Here is a 23,703-nt window from a genome sequence, read left to right on the forward strand (position 1 = left end):
TTGACTTGGTTTCATGACTAATTAATAATTTTGGGACGTTTGGATGATCACTTAACATTACCTACTATTAATTTTCTTTCCTCTGAAGTGTTTGATTTTGGACTGGATGATCTGAAGTCTCTATGGACCTAAAAAATGGGCAGCATTTTACAAGTTTCAGCTAGAAAGGGGTAGATGTGTGGGCAACTTTTTTTTTTTTAATCTTTTGTTGACAAAGATTTTAGACTTAGGGGATTAAAATATTTAAAAATGTTAAACAGCACATGCATAAGCATGGGCATACTGGATAAAGACAAGCAGAACTACAGAAAAAGAAGGGCAGCGGGCAGTTTCGGCATGGACTGCGTACACTGCAGCTTTCATGGAGCAACAGCGCCACCTTGTGGCTTTTTTTTTTTTATTTTCGCAGGCATTGGTGATTGGATGAAGTAAGACTAGAGAGTGCTCTAGTCCTGAATTTAAAAAATGTAGCTTACTGATAATTTTGTTTTTGAGTGTCAGACTTCAAAAACAAAACAGTGTTAGTTGCTGTACCCGTTTAAGTGTTAACATTACCAATAACTAATCTGTTAATCTTAGGACTTTGTTCCCAAAATGCTAGATAGTTGTTGAAAAGATTAGCAGTAACTAGGTTTGTTACTTTTAGGGCACTTAGCTAAAAAGGAGCCCTGGTGACACACTGATTAAGCACTCGGTTGCTAACTGAAAGGTCAGCAGTTCAAACCCACCAGCTGTGCTGCATAAGAAAGATGTGGCAGTCTGCTTCTGTAAAGATGACAGCCTTGGAAACCCTATGGGGCAGTTCTACCCTGTCCCATAGAATTGCTTGGAGTCAAAATCGACTCGGTTTGGTTTTAGCAAAAAAGAAACATTAATTTTATATTATTTTTTTTGTAGTTTGGATGTTCATAAAGGTCATCAGACTGAATTGGTTGTAAGAAGGAGGCAAAGAAATTTACCTCAAATTTAGAATTATTCTTGGTAGAATAACTTCATAATGGCAAGGGTAATCATGCTTGTTTAAGATTGCTTTAAAAAGCAATACAATAAGTAATATATTGTGAAGATCATTAACTGTACATTTAAAGAAAAAAATGTTCTAGTGTTATGTGAATAGAAACTTACGTCTCAGGGTAAAATTTCCAGTGACAATCATATAGGAATTTACAAGCAGTTATTATTCTCACACAATGTGTTGACTTATAGCGGAGTGATTGTTGTTATTAGTTGCCATTTAGTAAATTCCAACTCATGTGACACCATGTGTGTAGACTGCTCCATGGGGTTTTCAGTGGCTGTGACCTTTGGAAGCAGATTCCCAGGCCTGTCTTCTGAGGCACTTTTGGGTGGGTTCGAACTGCCTACCATTTGGGTAGTAATTGAGTACTTAAATGTTTTTAACTCTTTTTACCACTCAGGGACACCACACACAACTTAGGTGGAAGGAAATAGAAAGCTTATGTAATTCTACTTCATACAAAATCTAAAATGATAATAGTCAATGTTTACTGTATTTAAAATGGGTTTACTACATTTAAGAATGCTCCTTAGAAGGGAGGGTGGCAAGACTTCATCTTATGTACATCATACTTCAGACGTGTTACCAGGAGGGACCGGTCCCTGGAAAAGGACATCATGCTAGGTAAAGTAGAGGGTCAGAAAAAAAGAGGAAGACTCTTAATGAGTTGGACTGAACAATGGGCTCAAACATAGTGATTGTGAGGATGGCACAGGACCAGGACGTATTTTGTCCTTTTCTACATAAGGTATCTGTGAGTTGGAACTGACTTGATGGCACCTAACAACAAGATGGATTGCCTTGCTTAATTTTCACAATAATTCCATGAAGTAGAAACCATTGATGTTGCAGTTTTAGAGATGAGAAGACTGGGTTTTAGGGTCATATATCAGGTGGGCAGCAGAACTGGGCGATAAACTCAGGTAGTCTGATTCCTAGCTCTGGGTTGTCAGACCCAGGATGTGCTGCCTACATGGCATGTAGTGCTGTGTAACTTAGACTTTAAGGAAGAGTGACTTTGGGCTAAAAACTAAATTTTAATGCTGGATCTGCCACTTACAGCTGTATGAACTTGGGTAGATCACAAACTTCTCCAAACTTCATTTTTACAACTGTAAAACGGCTGTTTTTAGAATTAAATGGGATAACTTATTTCAAATGGCATACAATGTGTGTTAAACAAATGGTTATTAATAATCATAATAGCTGTAGTAATGGCGGTTCCCGTTATTGTGATTTATAATAGTCCTACATTTCTGTGGCCCAAGATTTTCAAGCGTTTTTTCAAAGCACAGTATATAAAGTAGGTGGTTTTAATTTTTTTTCTTTATTATAGGACCTACTGGATTTTCATTATATAGAAGGATTACTGTGAATAAGTAAATGGGATGTGTTGGATTCAGTAGGATAGAGAAATTACACAAAATGACAGTTATTGTTAAGGAGATATAACTTTTTATTTTAGCTTCTTTGTGTGTGTGTGTGTGTGTGTGAGGGGTGGTGGGGAGAGAAGGATTCTGAGGGTATGTACATATTTTTTATAAGAGTATTGTGGTGGGGTTGGATGATGTTCAGTGTTAGATGCTGTTGAGAACGTGGAAGACCACAGAGTCCGTCCTTTTGTAGAGAGTCCAGGCCAGTAATCCTATGAAAGATTATAATAAATTGGGAAGAATTGTGGTTTAAGTCAAGGGGTTATAGGTCAAAAGTATGGCAAAGATTAAGGTTCAGTGAGAATGAAGGAGTGGAACTGTGAAAGGATAGAAGAATCTAGGTAGAGAGAGATTTTTATGTTAAGATTTTAGAAACTGAGTAAAAAATGATGAAGTCTAAAGGGTTTTTTTTTTTTTTTAAAGGGTAGAAGTACCTCTGATGGCGCAGTGGTTAAGAGTTCAGCTGCCAACCAAAAAGTCAGCAATTTGCATCCACCAGCTGCTCCTCGGAAACCCTATGGGGCAGTACTACTCTGACCTATAGGGTCGCTATGAGTTGGAATGGAGTTGATGGCAACGGGTTTTCTTTTTTTAAAAGGATAGAAACATCCAAGAAATGGAGTCGAGGCATAAGAAAGGTTAATGGAGTGTGAAAAATTTGCTAGATTAGGCAAGGAGGTGAAGGAAGTATCCTAGGAAACTGTTAGGAATGTAAGGAAAATTGTTCTCAAGTCAAAGAACCCCCCAAGTGATGGTTATGTAGTGGTGCTGACCTGGGAGAGGTAGGACCCCGTGGGTAAGGGATGAGCATGAGAGCCAAGGAAGGAGAAGGGGGAAGGGAGACTGGCTGGGGCTCTTCAGCATTCTAGAAAGCAGTACCTTTTTGTGTTTTCTAAGATGGAACATAACTTTCTTTAAGAAAATTATTATAGGTATAAGTTGATGAAATTTAGGTCTTATGAACTTTCTGATTATGTCTATTTATTTGATGCAGGAACAGAGACCTCAGTTAGAGACAATATTCACTTTCCAGATTTTTCTTTGTGATTGCTTTGTGTCAGTATAAAATCGATTCATTAGGAATTTATATACATTTTCAGTGCTGCTGTTAATGTTTGGTCTAGTACTTTCTTCAGCGCTTTCATTTTGAGCAGTTTTCAGATTTGGCATTTTCTAGAAGAGAATGTTTTTTAAAGGGAATTTTTGGGGAAAATTAAATTTGAAAAAAACAAATTGAATATGCGTAGCTTTTATAATTTTGAGCTTTTTACATTTATGTTGACATTGTCTTGTATAGGAGTTAAAGTTCCTCGTAATTTTCGCTTGTTGGAAGAACTTGAAGAAGGACAAAAAGGAGTAGGTGATGGTACGGTGAGCTGGGGCCTTGAAGATGACGAAGACATGACACTTACAAGGTGGACAGGCATGATCATTGGGCCACCAAGGGTCAGTGCGATAAATTATATTTATTTTTTCTATTAATGTTTATTGTAATTTTGGAGTAGTTTATTTTATAATATCGCTATTAAAATAAATAGTTATAATAATGTCTAACTGAAATAATTCCTTTTTATTTTCTTTGTTTTTATTGATGCTTCATGTGTACAGGGTATAATGCTTGATTTTATCTGGAGGATTGGGGGAAGAGATTGATAGGATGGTAGCTATCGATCTTTTGCATATATACAAATGACTAAATTTAAATATGGCGAAATTCACCATGGGGCTTTAGAATATGTTTCTTCTTGTTGGAATAATTGAGGAAAGCTCTGTAGTGGAGGAAGTTGGATTTGGTATAAGCTGCAAAGGCCTTGTAGGATTTCAGAAGATAGAGATGGAATGGAGAACATTCCAGCTAGAGAGGAGAAAGGTGAGGAAGTGAAGGAGATATTTGGGAAGAGCAGGTAGCCTGTTTTCATGTAACGTGTTACTAGTCCACTCGTATGTAGCTGAAAGTTTCTAAGTTGGTGTGTATTGCATGCATGTTTGTATTTGCTCTCTGACACTTGACATGCCACGTAAATGCTTTAGGCCTCAATTTCTTCATTTATAAAATCAATGAAAAGTCTGTGATTCTTATATAACTTCCAGTATTGCTCGGGCAATGGGACCATTGTGCTTTATCCTTAGGCCTTTGCCAAGTTTATGAAGTTTTCCTTTTACTCTAATCGTTTTCTAGAGTGGGAATTTTTTTACTCCATTGCATTCCTTGCTTAAAGGTTCCATGTGCTGCACCCCTTGCAGTTCTTGTTTAAAGTATGTGCTATGCCCTATTGTTGACTCACCGAAAAGAACATGCATTTGAAGTTTTTTTAATCTTTGATTTTGTATATAGGTTGCTACCTTATCATGAGAGCATTTCAACTGTTTTGTTGTTGAACAGAATTTATATTTCCTCTTGATTATTACAAAAGAAAAAATGGGTCAGATGATTAGCTATGTTAACCAGAGAGGAGAAATTAGCATGTGTTTTATGATATTTTCAGGTATTGCTTTGAAAAATTCATGCATACTACTAAACTACGTAATAATTCCCCTTCCCTATGCCACTCTTGATTTTTCCATAAGACATTTTAGGAAGGAAATAAAGTATTGATTGTTAGAACCCTTGATGTGTTATTAATTTGGTATTTGTAATATAAGCCTTCATTTTCACAGCCTGTGAACATTACCGTGGCCTGTTTGGTAACAAATGTTTATAATTTATGAACATTCTGATTTAATGGATGGTTTGAGGATTTAGCAGTCTGAAGTTGGTGGTATTATAAGTTAGAAATTATTTAGTTTTTCTCCAGTCATTGCCTCTAGTGGACTGTATCTTAAGAATGCCTTGAGGCTGGTGTGTGAGCTCTTCAGGGGCCTGAGGGCTGTTCCATAGTATAGTCCCCAGATGTAGTCTAGTCCCCAGTGGGACTACCCAGGCCAGCTGCCTTTCCCAGTATCACTGGACTGCAGGGCGCTTCCGTCTAGGGCTCTGCTCCGCTGCTCTTCTCTCTCCTTCAGACTTATTTCTCCCCTTCCTTTTCCTGCTCAGGGAGGTACAGGGCAGATGAACAGTGCTCCTGCCTTGGCAACTTTATCTTGCAGTAGGCCTTCTGGCCTCCATGGCTCGGGGTGGAGAAGTACCTGTCTCACTGCCTTTGGGTGTTGGGAAGATGCCCAGTGTTCTTCCCTAGGCCAGCTTCTATTCACCATTCCATTACTCTCCTGTGCAACCCTCTCTCCAGCTCTCCTTCACTGAGGCCTGGGTGGGTGCAGCGCTGGTTCAAGTGCCTGTTAGTAGTGCTGCAGGGGTTAGCCTCTGACCCCAGTAGGTCTCTGTGTTCACAAGATGGGATATTTTAGGGTTACTTTGATCCCAGCTGTAGGTTTCTACATCCAGCCAGGACAATAGGAAAACTCCTACCTTAATATACATAGTGTTACATGGATTTAGTTTTGTTTATTTTTGTACATAACTAATTAAGCTCCCTGCTTTTTTTTTTTTTAAATCTTATTCCAGTATTTATTTGGATTTATATGATTAGCAATTTTGTTTTTCCACGTGTTTATAGGTTAAATTTTCTGAGCATTAGAGATTTAGCAACTTTTCTAGGTTTCCTCATGTGTACATGGAGGTACTGTGCCCATCTTTAGAAGGTGTGAGAATTAAATGAAATAATGATTAGATAGTAGGAGAGTGCCAGGTTATAGCGGATATTAGTAAATATTAGCTCCTTTTTACTACTCTCCTTTCTATTTTATTTGCTTTTATTTTTTGTAGAAAGCAGAAAGACTTGGCTGTTAATTTAAAGTTTAGAGTCCTAAAACTAATCAAAAATGTCAAAAGTTTGCTGTTTACTCTAAGCAGTGAATTAGATCAGTATGCTAGCTTGCAGATTTTTGTTTTAACTTAAAAAAAGAATTGTGTTATAATTTACATATAGTGAAACATACAGATCTTATTCTGAGTTGCTACCGATACGCCTGTCAAGATAGGGAGCATTCCCATCATCACAGCAAGTTCAGTGTATCCTTTCTCATTCCCCACCTCACCGCAACAACTTGTTTTTGCACCATAGATTTGCTGTCCCTGTTGCAGAGCTTCCTATCAGTGGGAGCTTGTATGCTTCTGGTCCTGCTGCTTTTGCTTAGCACAGTGTCAGGGTTCAGCTGGGTTGTTATATTTATTAGTAATTTGTTTTTTTGCTGAGTAGTTGTCTACTGTATGAATATACATAATGTTTTTATCAATTCTGTTTGTGGACATTTAGATTTTTTTCTAGTTTTTGACTATTAGAAATAAAGCTGCTGCAAACATTCTCGTACAAGTCTTCATGTGAACATCTGTTCTCATTTCTATCGGGTAGTCGTGTGGAAATGCTGCATCATAGGGTAGGGGTATGCATGTTTATATGAAAATGCCAGATCTTTTCCAAAGTGGCTGCACCAGTTTCCACTGCCGTCAACTACGTCTGAGAGGTTTGGTCGTTTCACGTACTTTGAATATTTTTAACATTTCAGGATTCCTTCAGGGTTAGCAGACCTTTTTTTAAAATTTTTATGTAACTTTAATGCAAGTTCTCCAGCGATTCTCATGTGTATCCATATTGGAGAACCACGAGACTACCGAATTTTTATGCAGATAATGCATACCTTCTTCATTTGTTTGCAAGCTGTGCCCTGCCTCTGTGAGGTATTTTTGTAATTGGCACTATACCAGCTTTTTTTTACATGCAGCTATAAAAAAATATAGCATAGGGCACCTACAAAAATACCTTGTGGGGGGGCGTGGTTGGCAAACAAACCTAGAAGACTTGCGTTATTTGCATACATACATGGTACATGATTTTTTTTCAGTGAAAATATACACAGCAAAGCACACCAATTCAGCAGTTTCTATGTGTAAATAGATGATTTCTTCACATCTGTCTGATTTAGCCCCCCTTTCTTTTTAATAACATATTCAAAATACTGGGCATTTTGTTAATATTTGTTACTAAAGTTGGATGAATTTTATACAGCTCTTTTTTAAAATGTTGACATATTTAATAATACATGTACAAGACTGTTGATTACATTAACATCCCAAATCTGACCTCTCTTGGGGGTTAGCTCTTATTTATGGGAAAGAGAGCTGTGCATCACTTTTGGTAAACAAAACCTGTAGATAGTTGATTTAGCTTCTTTTCCCCTCTTTTTTTTTTTTTGATAATTATTATTTTTTGTTGTTGAGAACATGCACAGCAAAACATACACTTGTTCAACAGTTTCTACATGTACAATTCAGTGATGTTGATGACATTCTTGGAGTTGTGTGACCATTCTCGTCCTCTTTTTATGAGTTGTTCCTCTCCCATTAACCTAATCTTACTGCCCCTTAAGGATCCTATCTATTCTTTTGACTTACTGTTACCAATTTGATCCCGTATAGATAGTTCTTAAAAGAGCATAATGCTCAAGGCAAACATTCTTTGCTAGTTAAGCTAAACTAGCCTGGTTTTAAGAAGACTTCAGGGGATTAGTTTAAAGATTATCTCAGGGCAGTAGTTTCATGGGTTCATTCAGCCTCCACAGCTCCAGAAAATCTGGATTCCATGAGAATTTGTAATTCTGTTCTGCGTTTTCTCCTTTTTGATCAGGATTCTTCTATAGAATCTTTGATCAAAATATTCAGTAATGGTAACTGAGCACCATCCAGTTTTTCTGGTCTTATGGCAAAGAAGGCAGTTGTTCATGGAGGCAGTTAGCCACGTGTTCTGTTTCCTTCTCCTATTCCTGACTCTCCTTCTTCCTTTGTTGCTCCAGGTGAACAGAGAACAATTCTTATGCCTAGGTTGGCCACTTGCAAGCTTTTAAGACTCAGACATTATGCAGTGAACTAGGAGGTAGAACAGAAGCACCCAAACACGTTGTTAGTCCAGCTAACTGAGATGTCCCATGATACCAGTACCCGAAACCTCCAAACCAAGGAGCCAGACCCCATGAGGCATTTAGTTGTACATAAGCAGCCTCAGCAGCTACTCTTTTTGTTGTTGTTATTGTTTTAAATGTATCTATCTCACACTTTGATTGATTCAACTTTTTCAAGGTGTTCAGTTTACCGATAGCAGTTAGAATATTTGGTTGTGCAATTCTACCCTTAAGTTGTTAACTGAAACTCAGTACTTCATAAGTAATAATCTCCCCTTTCTCCCTCCCTCCCAGCCCTGGTAACCCACTAAGAAACTTTGGTTTCTGTACATTTGCCTTTTCTGATCTTTATATGAGTGAGGTCATACAATATTTGTCCTTCTGTGGTTGACTTCCTTCACTCAGCTTAATGTCTTCAAGCTCCATTCATATGGAACCATGTATTCCCCCTCAGTTTTATACAGGAAGCAGCAGGTATTAAATTTGTCATTTTGATTTATTTTTCACTTTACTATTTTAATGGTACACTAATAAGCAGCCAAATGAAGAAAAGCGAAATGAAAGCCAGGGGCCAGTGGTACAATAGGTAATGCGTTTATCTATGAATCATAAGACCATAGATTGGACTTCTGCCTGGCTCGGGCCTAAGCTGGTGGCACAGTGGCAAAGCGCTTGGCTGCTAACTGAAAGGTCGGTGGTTTGAACCTGTCCAGCAACTTTGTGGAAGAAAAGATCTGGTGATCTGCTCCCATAAAGATGACAGCCTAGGAAACCCTATGGGGCAGTTCTACTCTGTCATATAGGGTTGTGCTGAGTGAGAATCAACTTGATGGCACACAACACGAATAATCTAGTAGCTTTAAGTCTGGTAGCCTTAAAATAGCTGTTTTTTAATATGTTGGTAATTAGACTTTATGGTTAAGACACTGTATTTAAAATAAAAAACAGCAATACAAGATAAATATAAGTAAGAGACATGAAATAATTATGTTGTATTGCTGGAAGATGGTATAATATGATGCGTTTCCTTTTTCTAGAAGGTATCGATTGCTATGTAAGTAGGGCAGAAATATAATTTATCATCCCACCATTTGAGATTGTAAGGGGCACTATTAATAATTAACACTTACTGGCACAGTAGGAACAAACAGGACTGTCCTAGGCAAACCAGATCCTTTTACAGAAGTGACACAAATCAAGTAGTCCCCCTATCACAGTATAACCTTTTTAGCCAAATGTGAATTTAAGTGTTTTGTTTTGCCTTCTCATTTATTATATGCATTGTACTCCCCAAAAAGTTCTGATGATATGGGTAGTACTTTGTAGAATTATTTTAATTTTATAAAATCCCTACTTTTAAGTATGCTTGGTGCAGTTTTTTCTAACCATATAGGTCAAGTACACTTGAATGGAGAGCAGTGAATTCTTCATTGTTCACACATTCATATCAAGTGCATTCATATTGTACATTTCCTCTTTATTATCACTTGATATTATTATTGTAGGTATTGTAATTTGGATTGTCTTTTTTTTTTTTTTTGCCTTTCAGACAAATTATGAAAACAGAATATATAGCCTGAAAGTAGAATGTGGACCTAAATATCCAGAAGCTCCTCCATCAGTTAGATTTGTAACAAAAATTAATATGAATGGAATAAATAATTCCAGTGGAGTGGTAAGTTAAAATAACCATTTTATTCTTTTAAACCTCTAATAGATAGTCTGGAGAAAGTTAAAAAAAAAAAAAAAGAGAAGCTTTGTTTAACTAAAAATCTAAAGAAGTTTTTCTTCTGTTGCTTTTGTTTCATAAATCCACCCATTCTTAAAAACCTTACTCTACCAGCCTACATAGATGTGATGGTAACACTTTATTTTTCTCAGTGTTTCATTAATTGTTCGGTAGCCTTATTCCAGTTGAATCCCTATTTGATGAAAAGATGAACTTTATTTTTCTGAGTATTACTTTTCTTTAGGGTTAAAGTGTACTTGGTGGGATTAAAAGGATGAATATTCATGAAGGGGGCTTTGCATTGAGGAATAAGTATGTCTGTACTAGAACAGTCATGGTCGAGCAAGGTTGTCTGTTTCAAACAAATAAACCAACACCTTATTAGGCCAATTAACTGGGATGTCCCATGAAACCATGACCCTAAATCTCCAAACCAAGGAACCAAATCCCCTGAGGTGTTCGGCTGTACATAAGCAGCCTCATTAGCTACTCTTTCTTTTTTGTTGTTGTTGTTGTAAATGTATCTAATCACACAACCTTTGCCAATTCAGCTTTTTATAGGTGTACAACTTATTGACAGCAATTACATTAATTGGTTGTACAACTCTATCCGGAATCAGTGCAATTTTTCCATCACTCTAAACCAAAACTCAGTGATCCATAAGCAATAAGTCCCCTCTTTCCTCCTTCCTCCTGCCCCTGGTAACCATTAAGAAACTTTAGTTTCTATACGTTTGCCTTTTCTTGTCTTTTTATATAAGTGAAGTCGTACAATATTTGTCCTTTTGTGATTAACTTATTTCACTCAGCTTAATGGCTTCAAACTCCATCCATATTGTAGCATGTTCCAAGATTTCTTTTCTCTTACTGGCTGGGTGGTATTTCATTGTATGTATGTGCCTCATTTTGTTTATCCATTTACCTGTTGACGAGCATTTATTGGAAACCCTGGCGGCATAGCGGTTAAGTGCTACGGCTGCTAACCAAAGGGTTGGCACTTCAAATCCACCAGGCGCTCCTTGGAAACTCTGTGGGGCAGTTCTACTCTGTCCTATAGGGTTGCTATGAGTCGGAATCGACTTGACAGCACTGGGTTTGGTTTTGTTTTTGGGCATTTATTTGCTTCCGCCTTTTGGCTGTTGGGAATAGTGCTGCAATGACATTGGTGTACAAATCTCTGAGTCTCTGCTTTCAAGTCTTTTGGGTATACACCTAGAAGTGAAATGGCTGGGTTATATGGTAGTTAGTTCTGTGTTTAATTTTTTTAGGAACCACCACACTGTTTTCTCAACAGCAGAGGATAAGGGTTCCAATATCCCCACATCCTTGCCAACATTTGTTATATTCTTTTTTTCGTAATCTTACCCATCTTAGTGGGAGTGAAATGGTATCTCATTGTGGTTTAGATTTGCATCTCTGATGGCTAATGACATTTAACATCTTTTCATGTGTTTGGTGGCCATTTGAATGTCTTCTTGGGTGAAATGTTTATTCAAGTCCTTTGCCCAATTTATTATTGGGTTATTTGTCTTTTTGTTGTTAAGTTGCTGAAGTTTTATATATATATTTTGGTTATTGATTCTTATTCAGTATATGGTTTCTGGAGATATTCTTCCTGTTGGTGATTTGTCCTTTTACTTTCTTGGTAAAGTCTTTTGATGAACAAATATTTTTAATTTTATGAGGTCTCATTTATTTTGTCTTTTGCTGTTAGTGCCTTTGCTATTATATTGGGTAATCCATTAAAAGCTAGGCCTGACAACATTGCCCCTGCATTTTCTTCTAAGAATTTTATGATTTTAGTTTTCACGTTTAGGTCCTTAATCCATTTTGAGTTTGTTTTTGTGTATGGATCCTGTTTCATTTTTCTGCATGTGGAAGTCCGGTTTTCCTAACACCATTTATTGAAGAGACTCTTCTTTCTCCATGGAATGGATTTAACACCCTTGTCAAAAATCAGTTGACCGTAGGCATGTGGGTTTATTTCTGAACTCTTAATTCTATTCCGTTGGTCTGTTTCTGTTGTTTATCAATATCAGGCTGTTTGCCTTACTGTAGTATATAGTATGTTTTAAAAACAGGAGGTGTGAGTTCAAGTACTTTGTTCTTCTCTTTCAGCATTGCTTTAGCTGTTCGAGGCTCTTGCCATTCCATATAAAGTTGAGGATGGGTTTTTTTTATTTCTGTAAAGAAGGCTGTTGGAATTTCCATCGGGATTTTGTTGAATCTGTAGATTGCTTTGAATAATAATGGTATCTTAACAGTATTAAGTTTTCTAATCCAGTCCATGAACAAGGAACATCTTGCCATTTATTTAAATCTTCTTTAATCACTTTCAGCAGTGTTTCATAATTTTCACTGTATAGTCCTTTTATATCCCTGGTTAAATTTATTCATAGGTATTTCACTCTCTTAGATTTCTATTTTAAATGGAACTTTTCCCTTAGTTTCCCATTCAGACTTCTCATTGTTGGTGTATAGAAGCCTAAGCAATTTTTGTTTGTTGATCTTGTACCCTGAAACCTTGCTAAATTTCTCTCTTAGCTGTGGAAGTTTTCTTGAGAACTCTTTGGGGTTTTCTGTATATAGGATCATGTCATCTGTAAGTAGAGATAATTTCACTTCTTTTCCTATCTGGATATATTTTATTTTCTTGTCTTATTGCTCTAGTAAGGGCATGTAATACAGTATCGAGTACAGTGGTGAGAGTGGGCACCCTTGTTTCTGATTTCAACGGGAAATCTCTTAGTCTTTTTCCATTAAATATAATGTTGGCTTTTCATATATGCCCTGAATCATAATGAGGAATTTCCCTTCTATTCCAGTCTTCTTGAGGGTTTTCATCAGGAATGGGTGTTGGATTTTATCAAATGTTTTTTCTGTGCCCATAGAGATGGTCATGTAGTTCTTTTCCTTTGCTCTGTTGATGTGGTGTTTATGTTGATTGATTTTCTAGTGTTGAACCATCCCGGTATTCTGGAATAAGTCCCACTTGGTCAAGGTATATGACTTTTAATATGTTGTTGGATTTTGTTAGTATTTTCTTGAGGATTTTTGCATCTGTATTCATAAGAGATATTGGCCTGTAGTTTTATTTTTTTGAATATTGTGTTTTAGGTGAAAGTGTACATAGGAAATTAGTTTCCCATTTAACAATTTTTGTACAAATTGTTCCATGTCATTGGTTATAATTTTTTTTTTTTTTTTTGGAAGGTTCACTTGTTATGGTCTGTTGAGATTTTCTGTTTTTTCTTGAGTGAGTTTGGGTTGGTTGTGTGCTTCTAAGAATTTGTCCATTTCATGTACATTTACCCATTTTTTTGACATTTTGCCTCCCTCCACCATCCTCCCCCTATCCCAACTGTCACTAAGTCCTGTTTGTTTTATGTTGAAAATGTAACTTGAGGCAAGTCTTAGTTTTCTATATACCCACCCACCCACTGCCGTCGAGTCGATTCTGACTCATAGCGACCCTATAGGACAGACTAGAACTACATTGCATCAAATGACTGCTGGCCTTTATCTCTTGCCTGGACCCTTATACCAGTGTTTCTGATTTTCACTTTTTACCCCCTCTAACCTTTACCAGGGAGTCCTGGTGGTGCAGTGGCTAAAGCTCTCAGCTGCTAACCGAAAGGTCAGTGGTTTGAACCCACCAGCTGCTCCGTGGGAGAAAGATGTGACAGTCTGCTTCTGTAAAGATTTACTGCCTTGGAAACCCTATGGGGGAGTTCTACTCTGTACAGTAGGTTGGTACAAATTGGCATTGACTGTTTGGCAGTGAGTTTGGTTTGATTTGGATACTCTTCACCAAGGAAACAATCAGAGGGATCTTTCTAAAACCTAAATTGCATTGTGTCACTTCCATGCTTTTAAAATCTTTTAATGACTTCAGCCTCATTGACAACTCTTCTTGCCACAGCTTGCTGGGAGCTGGCAGGGTGCTTGCTGTCTTCACTCCTTTCAGTTGGCCTCAGGGCCTTTATACTTGCTGTTCTTGCTGTCTGGGACTCTCTCCTAGTTTGGCCAATCCCTAGGGATCCTTCACTTCTCAATGTAAATGTTACTTTCTCAGAGAGGTATGCCCTGATTCCCCTATCCGAGTTAGACCTCTTCTGTTATTCCATTATAGTTACTCTCTTACTCTGATTTTAGTAACACTTACTACAAATTTATTATCATTTTTCTCTTTATTTTATTTTGTTTTTGGTGTTTATAAAGGAAATATTTCTAACATACAGATGAGTGTTAGAGAATGATATAACCAACACTCATGTACCCTCTACCTAACTCTCTCAGATCTTAACATTTTTGACCTTTTGGAAACATATCTTCTGTTTTTAATAGAAAGACTACCTTATAAACAATTAACCCTGTGTCTAGCTCTTCCCAGTTAGCTTCTCTTTCCTCTTTCCTTGAGATCCTTGGGTGGTGAAAAAGGTTTTGCACTCAACTGCTAACCTAAAGGTTGGTTGAAATCTATCTAGTGATGCCAAGGAAGAAAAGGCCTGGTGATGTGCTTCCATAAAGGTTACAGCCAAGAAGAGACTGTGGAGCAATTCTACTCTGTAACACATGGGGTCACCATGAGTCAGAATTTCTGAATAGCAGCAGGTTTGGTTTGGCTTGGGTCCTCTTTCCTCAGAGGCAGGCCTGTCCTGAACTGATGGCCTTTCTGTGCTTTCCCTGGGTACTGTGGGTGCATGCCTATACTCTCGCATCGCTGCTGTACGGTGTCACGTGTCAGTGATTTTTGAGAGTCATCCATGCTGAGTCACGCAAATTAGCTTGGTTTTTATTGTTTTTGAATGTTTCATTCTCTCCTTGCTGAGCATTTATGTTGTTTTCAGCGTACTACTGAAAAGATTGCTTAGTGAACACTTTTGTACAAGTATTCTTGTGCATGTATTATAGAATTGCTTTAGGGCAGTGCCTCCCAGACAATTTGTGGTGGAGGACTGGGTGATTTTTGTTTGTTTCCAATCTGTTGTGTATTAATACTTTCGTAAAATGCAATAAAATGAATTAATAGAAAAATGAAATTAAAAAAGACATACAAAATATAAGCCCTGATTTTTAAAATAAAAATTATTCTGCCAGATTGCTGCGAAAGTCCCTAAATACCTCCTCTCAGTTTGTGTACATATCTTGTCGTCAATCAGTAAACAATAGTTTACGGGACATACTTTGCATATGTAGGTGATTTGGGGGATACACCTAGAATTGGAGTGTTCACTGAGTTGTTGGACTGGTCTTCAGCTTAAGCATATGTAGCTGATTGGGGGATATACCTAGAATTGGAGTGTTCATTGAGTTGTTGGTCTGGTCTTCAGCTTAAGCATATGTAGGTGATTGGGGGATACACCTAGAACTGGAGTGTTCACTGAGTTGTTGGACTGGTCTTCAGCTTAAGCATATATAGGTGATTGGGGGTTACACCTAGAATTGGAGTGTTCACTGAGTTGTTGGTCTGGTCTTCAGCTTAAGCGTATGTAGGTGATTGGGGGATACACCTAGAATTGGGATGTTCACTGAGTTGTTGGTCTGGTCTTCGGTTTAAGCATATGTAGGTGACTGGGGGTTACACCTAGAATTGGAGCGTTCACTGAGTTGTTGGTCTGGTCTTCGGTTTAAGCATATGTGGGTGATTGGGGGTTACACCTAGAATTGGAGCGTTCACTGAGTTGTTGGTCTGGTCTTCAGCTTAAGCGTATGTAGGTGATTGGGGGATACACCTAGAATTGGGATGTTCACTGAGTTGTTGGTCTGGTCTTCGGTTTAAGCATATGTAGGTGACTGGGGGTTACACCTAGAATTGGAGCGTTCACTGAGTTGTTGGTCTGGTCTTCAGTTTAAGCATATGTGGGTGATTGGGGGTTACACCTAGAATTGGAGTGTTCACTGAGTTGTTGGTCTGGTCTTCAGCTTAAGCATATGTAGGTGATTGGGGGATACACCTAGAATTGGGATGTTCACTGAGTTGTTGGTCTGGTCTTCAGCTTAAGCATATGTAGGTGATTGGGGGGATACACCTAGAACTGGAGTGTTCACTGAGTTGTTGGTCTGGTCTTCAGTTTAAGCATATGTAGGTGATGGGGGGATACACCTAGAACTGGAGTGTTCACTGAGTTGTTGGTCTGGTCTTCAGTTTAAGCATATGTAGGTGATGGGGGGATACACCTAGAATTGGAGCGTTCACTGAGTTGTTGGTCTGGTCTTCGGTTTAAGCATATGTGGGTGATTGGGGGTTACACCTAGAATTGGAGTGTTCACTGAGTTGTTGGTCTGGTCTTCAGCTTAAGCATATGTAGGTGTTTGGGGGATACACCTAGAATTGGGATGTTCACTGAGTTGTTGGTCTGGTCTTCAGCTTAAGCATATGTAGGTGATTGGGGGGATACACCTAGAACTGGAGTGTTCACTGAGTTGTTGGTCTGGTCTTCAGTTTAAGCATATGTAGGTGATGGGGGGATACACCTAGAATTGGAGCGTTCACTGAGTTGTTGGTCTGGTCTTCGGTTTAAGCATTGCCGAGATGTATCAGTGTCTGTGCCATTAGCAGTGTATGAGTACCTTGTGAATATGCGTTTTCACTGAAACTTTGTGTTGGCAATCTGGAATGGATATTTTAAAAAAAGTATTGATTTTAGTTATTGCAGTTGTGTAGAGGGGTGAGGGTAGAGTGAGTACCTTGGATATCAGTTTTGATTGCTATCTAGGACTCTGAATTACTACTTTTATAACTTATAAACAGTACAGGATTTCACATTGATTTTTGGTGATTGTGCCAGGATAGCTGCACATATTTTGAGGCTATTTAACTACCTCATGAATTATATTTCACATATAATTTGTTGGTGTTGTTTGTGGGTGTTGCTTTAGTAATTTCGACTTATATTTATTTAATCCAGCTTGGCAAAATTATCCCTTGTGGGTGGTTAGCATTGTAAAGCAGCAGTTACAGTGCTTTAGACTTGAGGTCTCACGTTTTGGAGGTTCTTGTACGTTATAAACTGATACGATACAGATTTTGTTCTGACATGATATTTATTTTCCCATGCTTGCTTCTCCCTCCTCCCTCCTCTTCATCTTCTTAAATTTTTTTTCCTGAATTTTTTGTGCACTCTGTTTGGATTTCACAGGATTTGCAATCACTTATGTTTATTTAACTACCATTTACAGCTGGAAGTGTTTGTTTCTGATTTGGAAATAGCTTGGTTTCTCTCTACTTATTTTATAAACTGTAGTTCAGTTATGGAATCTATTTAAAATAGGTTAAGGGAATTGCTACTTTCTTATTAAAAGCATTAGAAGAGGAAACATTTAAAATACATCTTAACTTTATGAAGTTCTTATTGTTTTAGTGACTTGTAAGAGAAATGTCACTCTAAGATTATTTCTATTTTCTATATTTTAATGGAGTCTCTGGATGGTGCAAATGGTTAATGTGCTCAGCTGCTAACTGAAAAGCTGGAGGTTTGAGTCCACAGAGACACCTCAGAAGAAAGCCAGGCAATCGACTGAAAAATCAGCCACGGAAAACCCTGTGGAGCACAGTTCTACTGTGACAAACATGGGCTTGTCATGAGTTGGGATCAGCTTGACAGCAACTGTTTTTTTTTTAATTTACGCAACCATGTACCAATTCAGTAGTTTCTACTTGTACCGTTCAGTGACATTAATTACTTATGCAACCATCCTCACCCTCCTTTTCGGAGTTGTTCCTCCCTCATCAACTTAAACTCACTGCCCCTAAGTTTCCCATCTAATCTTTGAAGTTTCTGTTGTCAGTTTGATCCCATATAGTTGTTAAAAGGGCATAATGCTGAAGGCTAACTTTTTTTTTTTTACTAGTTAAGCTAAATTATTGTTAGGTTTTAAGAAGACTCCAGGGAGTATTTTTTGGTTTAAGTTTTAATAATACTAATAATAATAATCTTAGGGCAGTAGTTTCAGGGGTTCATCCAGCCTCCATGGCTCCATAAAATCAGATTCTGTGAGAATTTGCTATTTTGTTCTGCATTTTTCCCCCTTTGATCAGGATTCTTCTATAGAATCTTTCATCAAATTGTTCAGTAATAGTAGCGGAGCACCATCCAGTTCTTCTGGGCTCATGGCAGAGGAGACGGTTGTTCATGGAGGCAGTTAGCCACACATTCCTTTTCTTCCTCCCGTTTCGGACTCTCCCTTCTTCCTCTGTTGATCCAGTCGTATAGAGACCAGTTACTGTGCCTTGGATGGCTGCTTGCAAGCTTTTAAGATCACAGGCACTATACAGCGAACTAGGAGGAAGAACAGAAACACTGAACACGTTATTAGGCCAATTAACTGGGATGTTCCATGAAATGATGACCCTAAACCTCAAAACCAAGGAACCAAATCCCATGAGGTATTTATTTGTACATAAGCAGCCTCAGCAGCTATTTTTGTTGTTGTTGTAAGTATATCTATCACACAACTTTTACCAGTTCAACTTTTTACCAGTGTATAGCGTGTTGACAGCACTTAACAATAACTGGCTGTGCCACTCTACTCTTAATCAGTGTGGTTTTCCATCACTGTAAACAAAAACTCAGTACTCCATAAGCAATAACCTCCCCCTACCCCCCAAACCTAGTAAAAAATCCAAACCCATTGCTGTTGAGTTGATTCCAACTCACAGCGACCCCACCTCTGGTAACAAACTTTGGTCTCTATACACTTGCCGTTTCTTGTCTTTTTATATCAGTGAGGTTGTACAATATTTGTCCTTTTGTGATTGACTTATTTCACTCAGCCTAATGTCTTCAAGTTGCATCCATATTGTAGCATTTATCAAGACTGCATTTCTCCTACTGGCTGAGTAATAGTCCATTGTATGTATATACCACATTTTGTTTATCCATTGACCTGTCGATGAGCATTTAGGTTGTTTCCGCCTTTTGGCTCTTGTGAACAGTACTGCAGTGAGCGTCGGTGTATGACTCTCTGCTTTCATGTCTTTTGGGTATATACCTAGGGGTGGAATTGCTGGGTCATATGATAGTTCTATTTTTAGTTTTTCGAGGAACTGCCACACTGTTTTGCACTTGGGCTGTACCATTTTACATTCCCACCAGCAATGGATTGGGGTTCCAATTTCCCACATCCTCACCAACGTTTGTTATTTTATTTATTTTTTATTTTAACCGTTCTAGTAGGAATGGAATGGTATCTCATTGTGTTTCTGATTTGTATCTCTCTGATGGCTAATGACATTGACCGTCTTTTCATGCGTTTGGAGACCATTTGAATGTCCTCTTGGATGAAATGTCAAGTCAAATCTTTTGAGCAACTTTTTTTTTTAAGTTTTGTGGAGGTATAATTCACATACTGTATAATCCACCCATTTAAAGTATAGAGTGCAGATTTTTTTTTTAGTATGTTCACATATTCACAAGGTTGTGCAACCATCACCGCTGTCTAATTTTAGAACATTTTGCCCCCCTTTAAAGAAAGAACCCTTGTTTGCCAGTAGATGTAAGCCTCCCCTCCTCGCCCCCATATACCCTAAACAAGCGCTAACTTACTTTCTGTCTTTTAGATTCACCCATTCTGGACATTTCATATAAATGGCATCCTACACTGTGTGATCTTTCGTGACTATCATCTTTCACTTAATGTTTTCATGGTTCGTACATGCCAAAGTATGTATCAGTTCCTTTTATTGCTGAAAAAATTCCATTGTATGGATATATCACATTTTGTTTATCCATTCATCAGGTGATAGACATTTATGTTAAGTCCACTTTTGACCATTGCAAGTAATGCTGCTGCGAACATTCATTTACAATATTTTGTGTGGATATATGTGTTCATTTCTTTTGGGTATATATCTAAGAGTGGAATTGTTAGGATTTGTTAGGTCATATAGTACCTCTGGAAACCTTGGTGGTGTAGCGGTTAAGAGCTTGGCTATTAACCAAAAGGTCAGCAGTTCGAATCCACCAGGCACTCCTTGGAAACCCTATGGGGCAGCTCCACTCTGTCCTACAGGGTCGCTGTGAGTTGAAATCCACTCGACGGCAACAGGTTTGGTTATTTTTTTTGTGTGTGTAGTAACAATGGAAACCCTGGTACGTAGTGGTTAAGAGTTTGGCTGCTAACCAAAAGGTCGGCAGTTCAAATCCACTAGCGGCTCCTTGGAAACCCTATGGGGCACTTCTACTCTGTCCTTTAGGATTGCTGTGAGTCAGAATTAGCTCGTTGGCAGTTAGCTTCCGTTTTTTGGTTTTCTGATAACTTTATGTTTAGAGTTTGAAGAACTGTGGGACTGTTTTCTAAAGTGGCTGTACCATTTTACCTTCCCACTAGCATTGTATAAGGGTTCCAATTTCTCCACATCCTTGTCAGTACTGTTTTTGTCTTTTCGATGATAGACATCTTGGTGGGTGAGAAGTGGTATCTCATCGTGTGATTTTACTTTGCGTTTTCCTGATGGCTGATGATGTTGAGCAGCATTTCATGTGCTTATTGGCCATTTGTGCATTTTCTTTAGAGAAATGTCTATTCAGATCCTTTGCCCATTTTTTAGTTTTTTAAAACTGTGGTTCAATACCACGAAGTAGGTAACAGTGCCTTAACTGTCTGTGTATTGTATAGGCCTGGGAGCCTTGTCCAGGGGACAACTTTCTCACCTTTTGTACAGTGCACCCGTTTCTTTGAAAATGGTTTAAAAAAAACACGTTTATTATCTGACAGTTTCTGTGGGTCAGAAATGTGGGTGCAGCTTAGCTCAGGGTCTCTCACAAGGCTGTATTCAAGGTGTCAGTTTGTGTTGTAGTCTAATCTGATTGCTGAGGAAGGTTCCAAATCCAAGCTCACGCATGTGGTTTTTGGCAGAATTCAGTTTCTCGTGGGTTGTTGGACTGAGGGCCTCAATTCCTTGCAGTCTTTTGCCCAGAGGCTGCCCTTAGTGTCTTGCTGTGTAGGCCTCTCCACAGGACAGTTAACAACAGGGCAGCTGGCAATGAAGCAAGCAAGAAAGAGGAAGATGGAAGCCAGAGTATTTGGGAACCTAATCTTGCAAATGATATCTCAACATTCTGTTTTTAGCAAGTCTTCAGGGCTAGCCCACACTAATGGGGAGGGGTTACAGAGTTCATGAACATCTGCAGGCAGGGCTCTGTGAGCCAACCACAGCCTGTTCTTTGTCCACATTTTTTTTTTTTTTTTAATAACTTTTATTAAGCTTCAAGTGAACGTTTACAAATCCAATCAGTCTGTCACATATAAGTTTACATACATCTCACTCCCTACTCCCACTTACTCTCCCCCTCTTGAGTCAGCCCTTTCAGTCTCTCCTTTCTTGACAATTTTGCCAGCTTCCCTCTCTCTCTATCCTCCCATCCCCCCTCCAGACAAGAGTCGCCAACACAATCTCAAGTGTCCACCTGATATAATTAGCTCACTCTTCATCAGCGTCTCTCTCCCACCCGCTGACCAGTCCCTTTCATTTCTGATGAGTTGTCTTCGGGGATGGTTCCTGTCCTGTGTCAACAGAAGGTCTGGGGAGCATGGCCGCCGGGATTCCTCCAGTCTCAGTCAGACCATTAAGTTTGGTCTTTTTATGAGAATTTGGGGTCTGTATCCCACTGATCTCCTGCTCCCTCAGGAGTCCTCTGCTGTGCTCCCTGTCAGGGCAGTCATCGATTGTGGCCGGGCACCAACTAGTTCTTCTGGTCTCAGGATGATGTAGGTCTCTGGTTCATGTGGCCCTTTCTGTCTCTTGGGCTCTTAGTTGTCGTGTGTCCTTGGTGTTCTTCATTTTCCTTTGCTCCAGGTGGGTTGAGACCAATTGTTGCATCTTAGATGGCCGCTTGTTAGCATTTAAGACCCCAGACGCCACATTTCAAAGTGGGATGCAGAATGATTTCATAATAGAATTATTTTGCCAATTGACTTAGAAGTCCCCGCAAACCATGTTCCCCAGACCCCCGCGCTTGCTCCGCTGACCTTTGAAGCATTCATTTTATCCCGGAAACTTCTTTGCTTTTGGTCCAGTCCAATTGAGCTGACCTTCCATGTATTGAGTGTTGTCTTTCCCTTCACCTAAAGCAGTTCTTATCTACTGATTAATCAATAAAAAACCCTCTCCCACCCTCCCTCCCTCCCCACCTCGTAACTACAAAAGTATGTGTTCTTCTCAGGTTTACTGTTTCTCAAGATCTTATAATAGTGGTCTTATACAATATTTGTCCTTTTGCCTCTGACTAATTTCACTCAGCATAATGCCTTCCAGGTTCTTCCATGTTATGAAATGTTTCAGAGATTCGTCACTGTTCTTTATCGATGCGTAGTATTCCATTGTGTGAATATACCACAATTTATTTACCCATTCATCCGTTGATGGACACCTTGGTTGCTTCCAACTTTTTGCTATTGTAAACAGAGCCGCAGTAAACATGGGTGTGCATATATCTGTTTGTATGAAGGCTCTTGTATCTCTAGGGTATATTCCTAGGAGTGGGATTTCTGGGTTGTATGGTAGTTCTATTTCTAACTGTTTAAGATAACGCCAGATAGATTTCTTTGTCCACATTTTATTTGGCCTTAAATTGTTGAATTTTAAGTGTTCTTTATGTACAGGACAAGAGCCCCTTATCAGATAATATGATGTGCAGATATTTTTTCCAGTTCTGTGGCTTGTCTTTTCACTTTCTTGATGATAACATTTGCAGTGCAAAAATTTTTAATTGTGGTGTAGCTAGTTTATCTATTTTTCTTTTGTTGTATGTGCTTTGAGTGTCATATCTAAGAAACCATTGCCTAATCCAATGTCTTAATGATTTATTTCTATGTTTTCTTCTAAGAGTTTTGTGGTTTAGCTCTTATATTTAGTTCTGTGATTTTATTTTGAGTTGATTTTGTTTATGGTGTGAGAAGGGGTCTAACTTTATTCTATTGCACGTGGATATCAAGTTGTCCCAGCACCATATGTTAAAGAAACTATTCTTTCCCCATTGAATGGACTTGGCAACCTACTTGAAAATCAGTTGGCCCTAGATGTATGGGTTTATTTATGGACTCTAAATTCTATTCTATCGGTCTATATGTCTATACTTATACCAGTACCACACTACTTTGATGACTCTAGCTTTGTAGTAAGTTTTGAAATTGGGAAATGTGTGTCCTCTAGTTTTGTTATTTTTCTAGATTGTTTTAGCTATTCTGAGTCCTTTTCATTTCCACATGAATTTTAGGATCAGCTTGTCCATTTCTGCAATAAAAAGTGGTTGACATTTTAATAGAGAATGTGTTAAATGGGTATATTGCTTTGGGGAGTGTAACCATCTTAATAATATTAAGTCTTCCAGTCCGTGAACATGGGATGTCTTTCCATATTTAGGTGTTTAATTTCTTTCGACAATGTTTTGTAGTTCTTAGTGTACAAGTCTTACACATCTTTTGCTAAATTTATACCTATGTGTTTTATTCTTTTTTGATGCTGTTATAAATGACATTATTTTCTTAATTTCTTTCTCAGAATTTTTATTGCTAGGGTATAGAAATACAATTGATTTTTATGTATTGATTTTGTATCCTGCAGTCTTGCTGAACTTATTTATTACTTTTAATAGTTTCTTTAGTGGATTTCTTAAGGTTTTCTATAT

At 38.3% G+C, this 23,703-nt stretch overlaps 1 protein-coding gene and 1 pseudogene across 5 annotated transcripts in view; one reads left to right on the plus strand and one right to left on the minus strand.

Annotated features, from left to right (window-relative positions):
• The window catches only part of UBE2V2 (ubiquitin conjugating enzyme E2 V2), a 69,354-nt gene that overhangs the window by 33,393 nt on the left and 12,258 nt on the right, over nucleotides 1-23,703 (plus strand). For 3 of the 5 annotated variants that reach the window (XM_049853633.1, XM_049853636.1, XM_049853635.1), the window contains 3 exons: nucleotides 3,749-3,897; nucleotides 9,893-10,018; nucleotides 13,662-13,821. In XM_049853633.1, coding sequence (XP_049709590.1) covers nucleotides 3,749-3,897; nucleotides 9,893-10,018; nucleotides 13,662-13,821 — 435 coding nt within the window. The remainder of the gene's footprint in view (nucleotides 1-3,748; nucleotides 3,898-9,892; nucleotides 10,019-13,661; nucleotides 13,822-23,703) is intronic. The other 2 variants (XM_049853634.1, XM_049853637.1) reach the window with 2 other exon arrangements.
• On the minus strand, nucleotides 20,629-20,741 carry LOC126059124 (uncharacterized; annotated as a pseudogene).

The sequence above is a fragment of the Elephas maximus genome, chromosome 15, assembly GCF_024166365.1.
Source record: "Elephas maximus indicus isolate mEleMax1 chromosome 15, mEleMax1 primary haplotype, whole genome shotgun sequence".
Lineage (NCBI taxonomy): Eukaryota > Metazoa > Chordata > Mammalia > Proboscidea > Elephantidae > Elephas > Elephas maximus.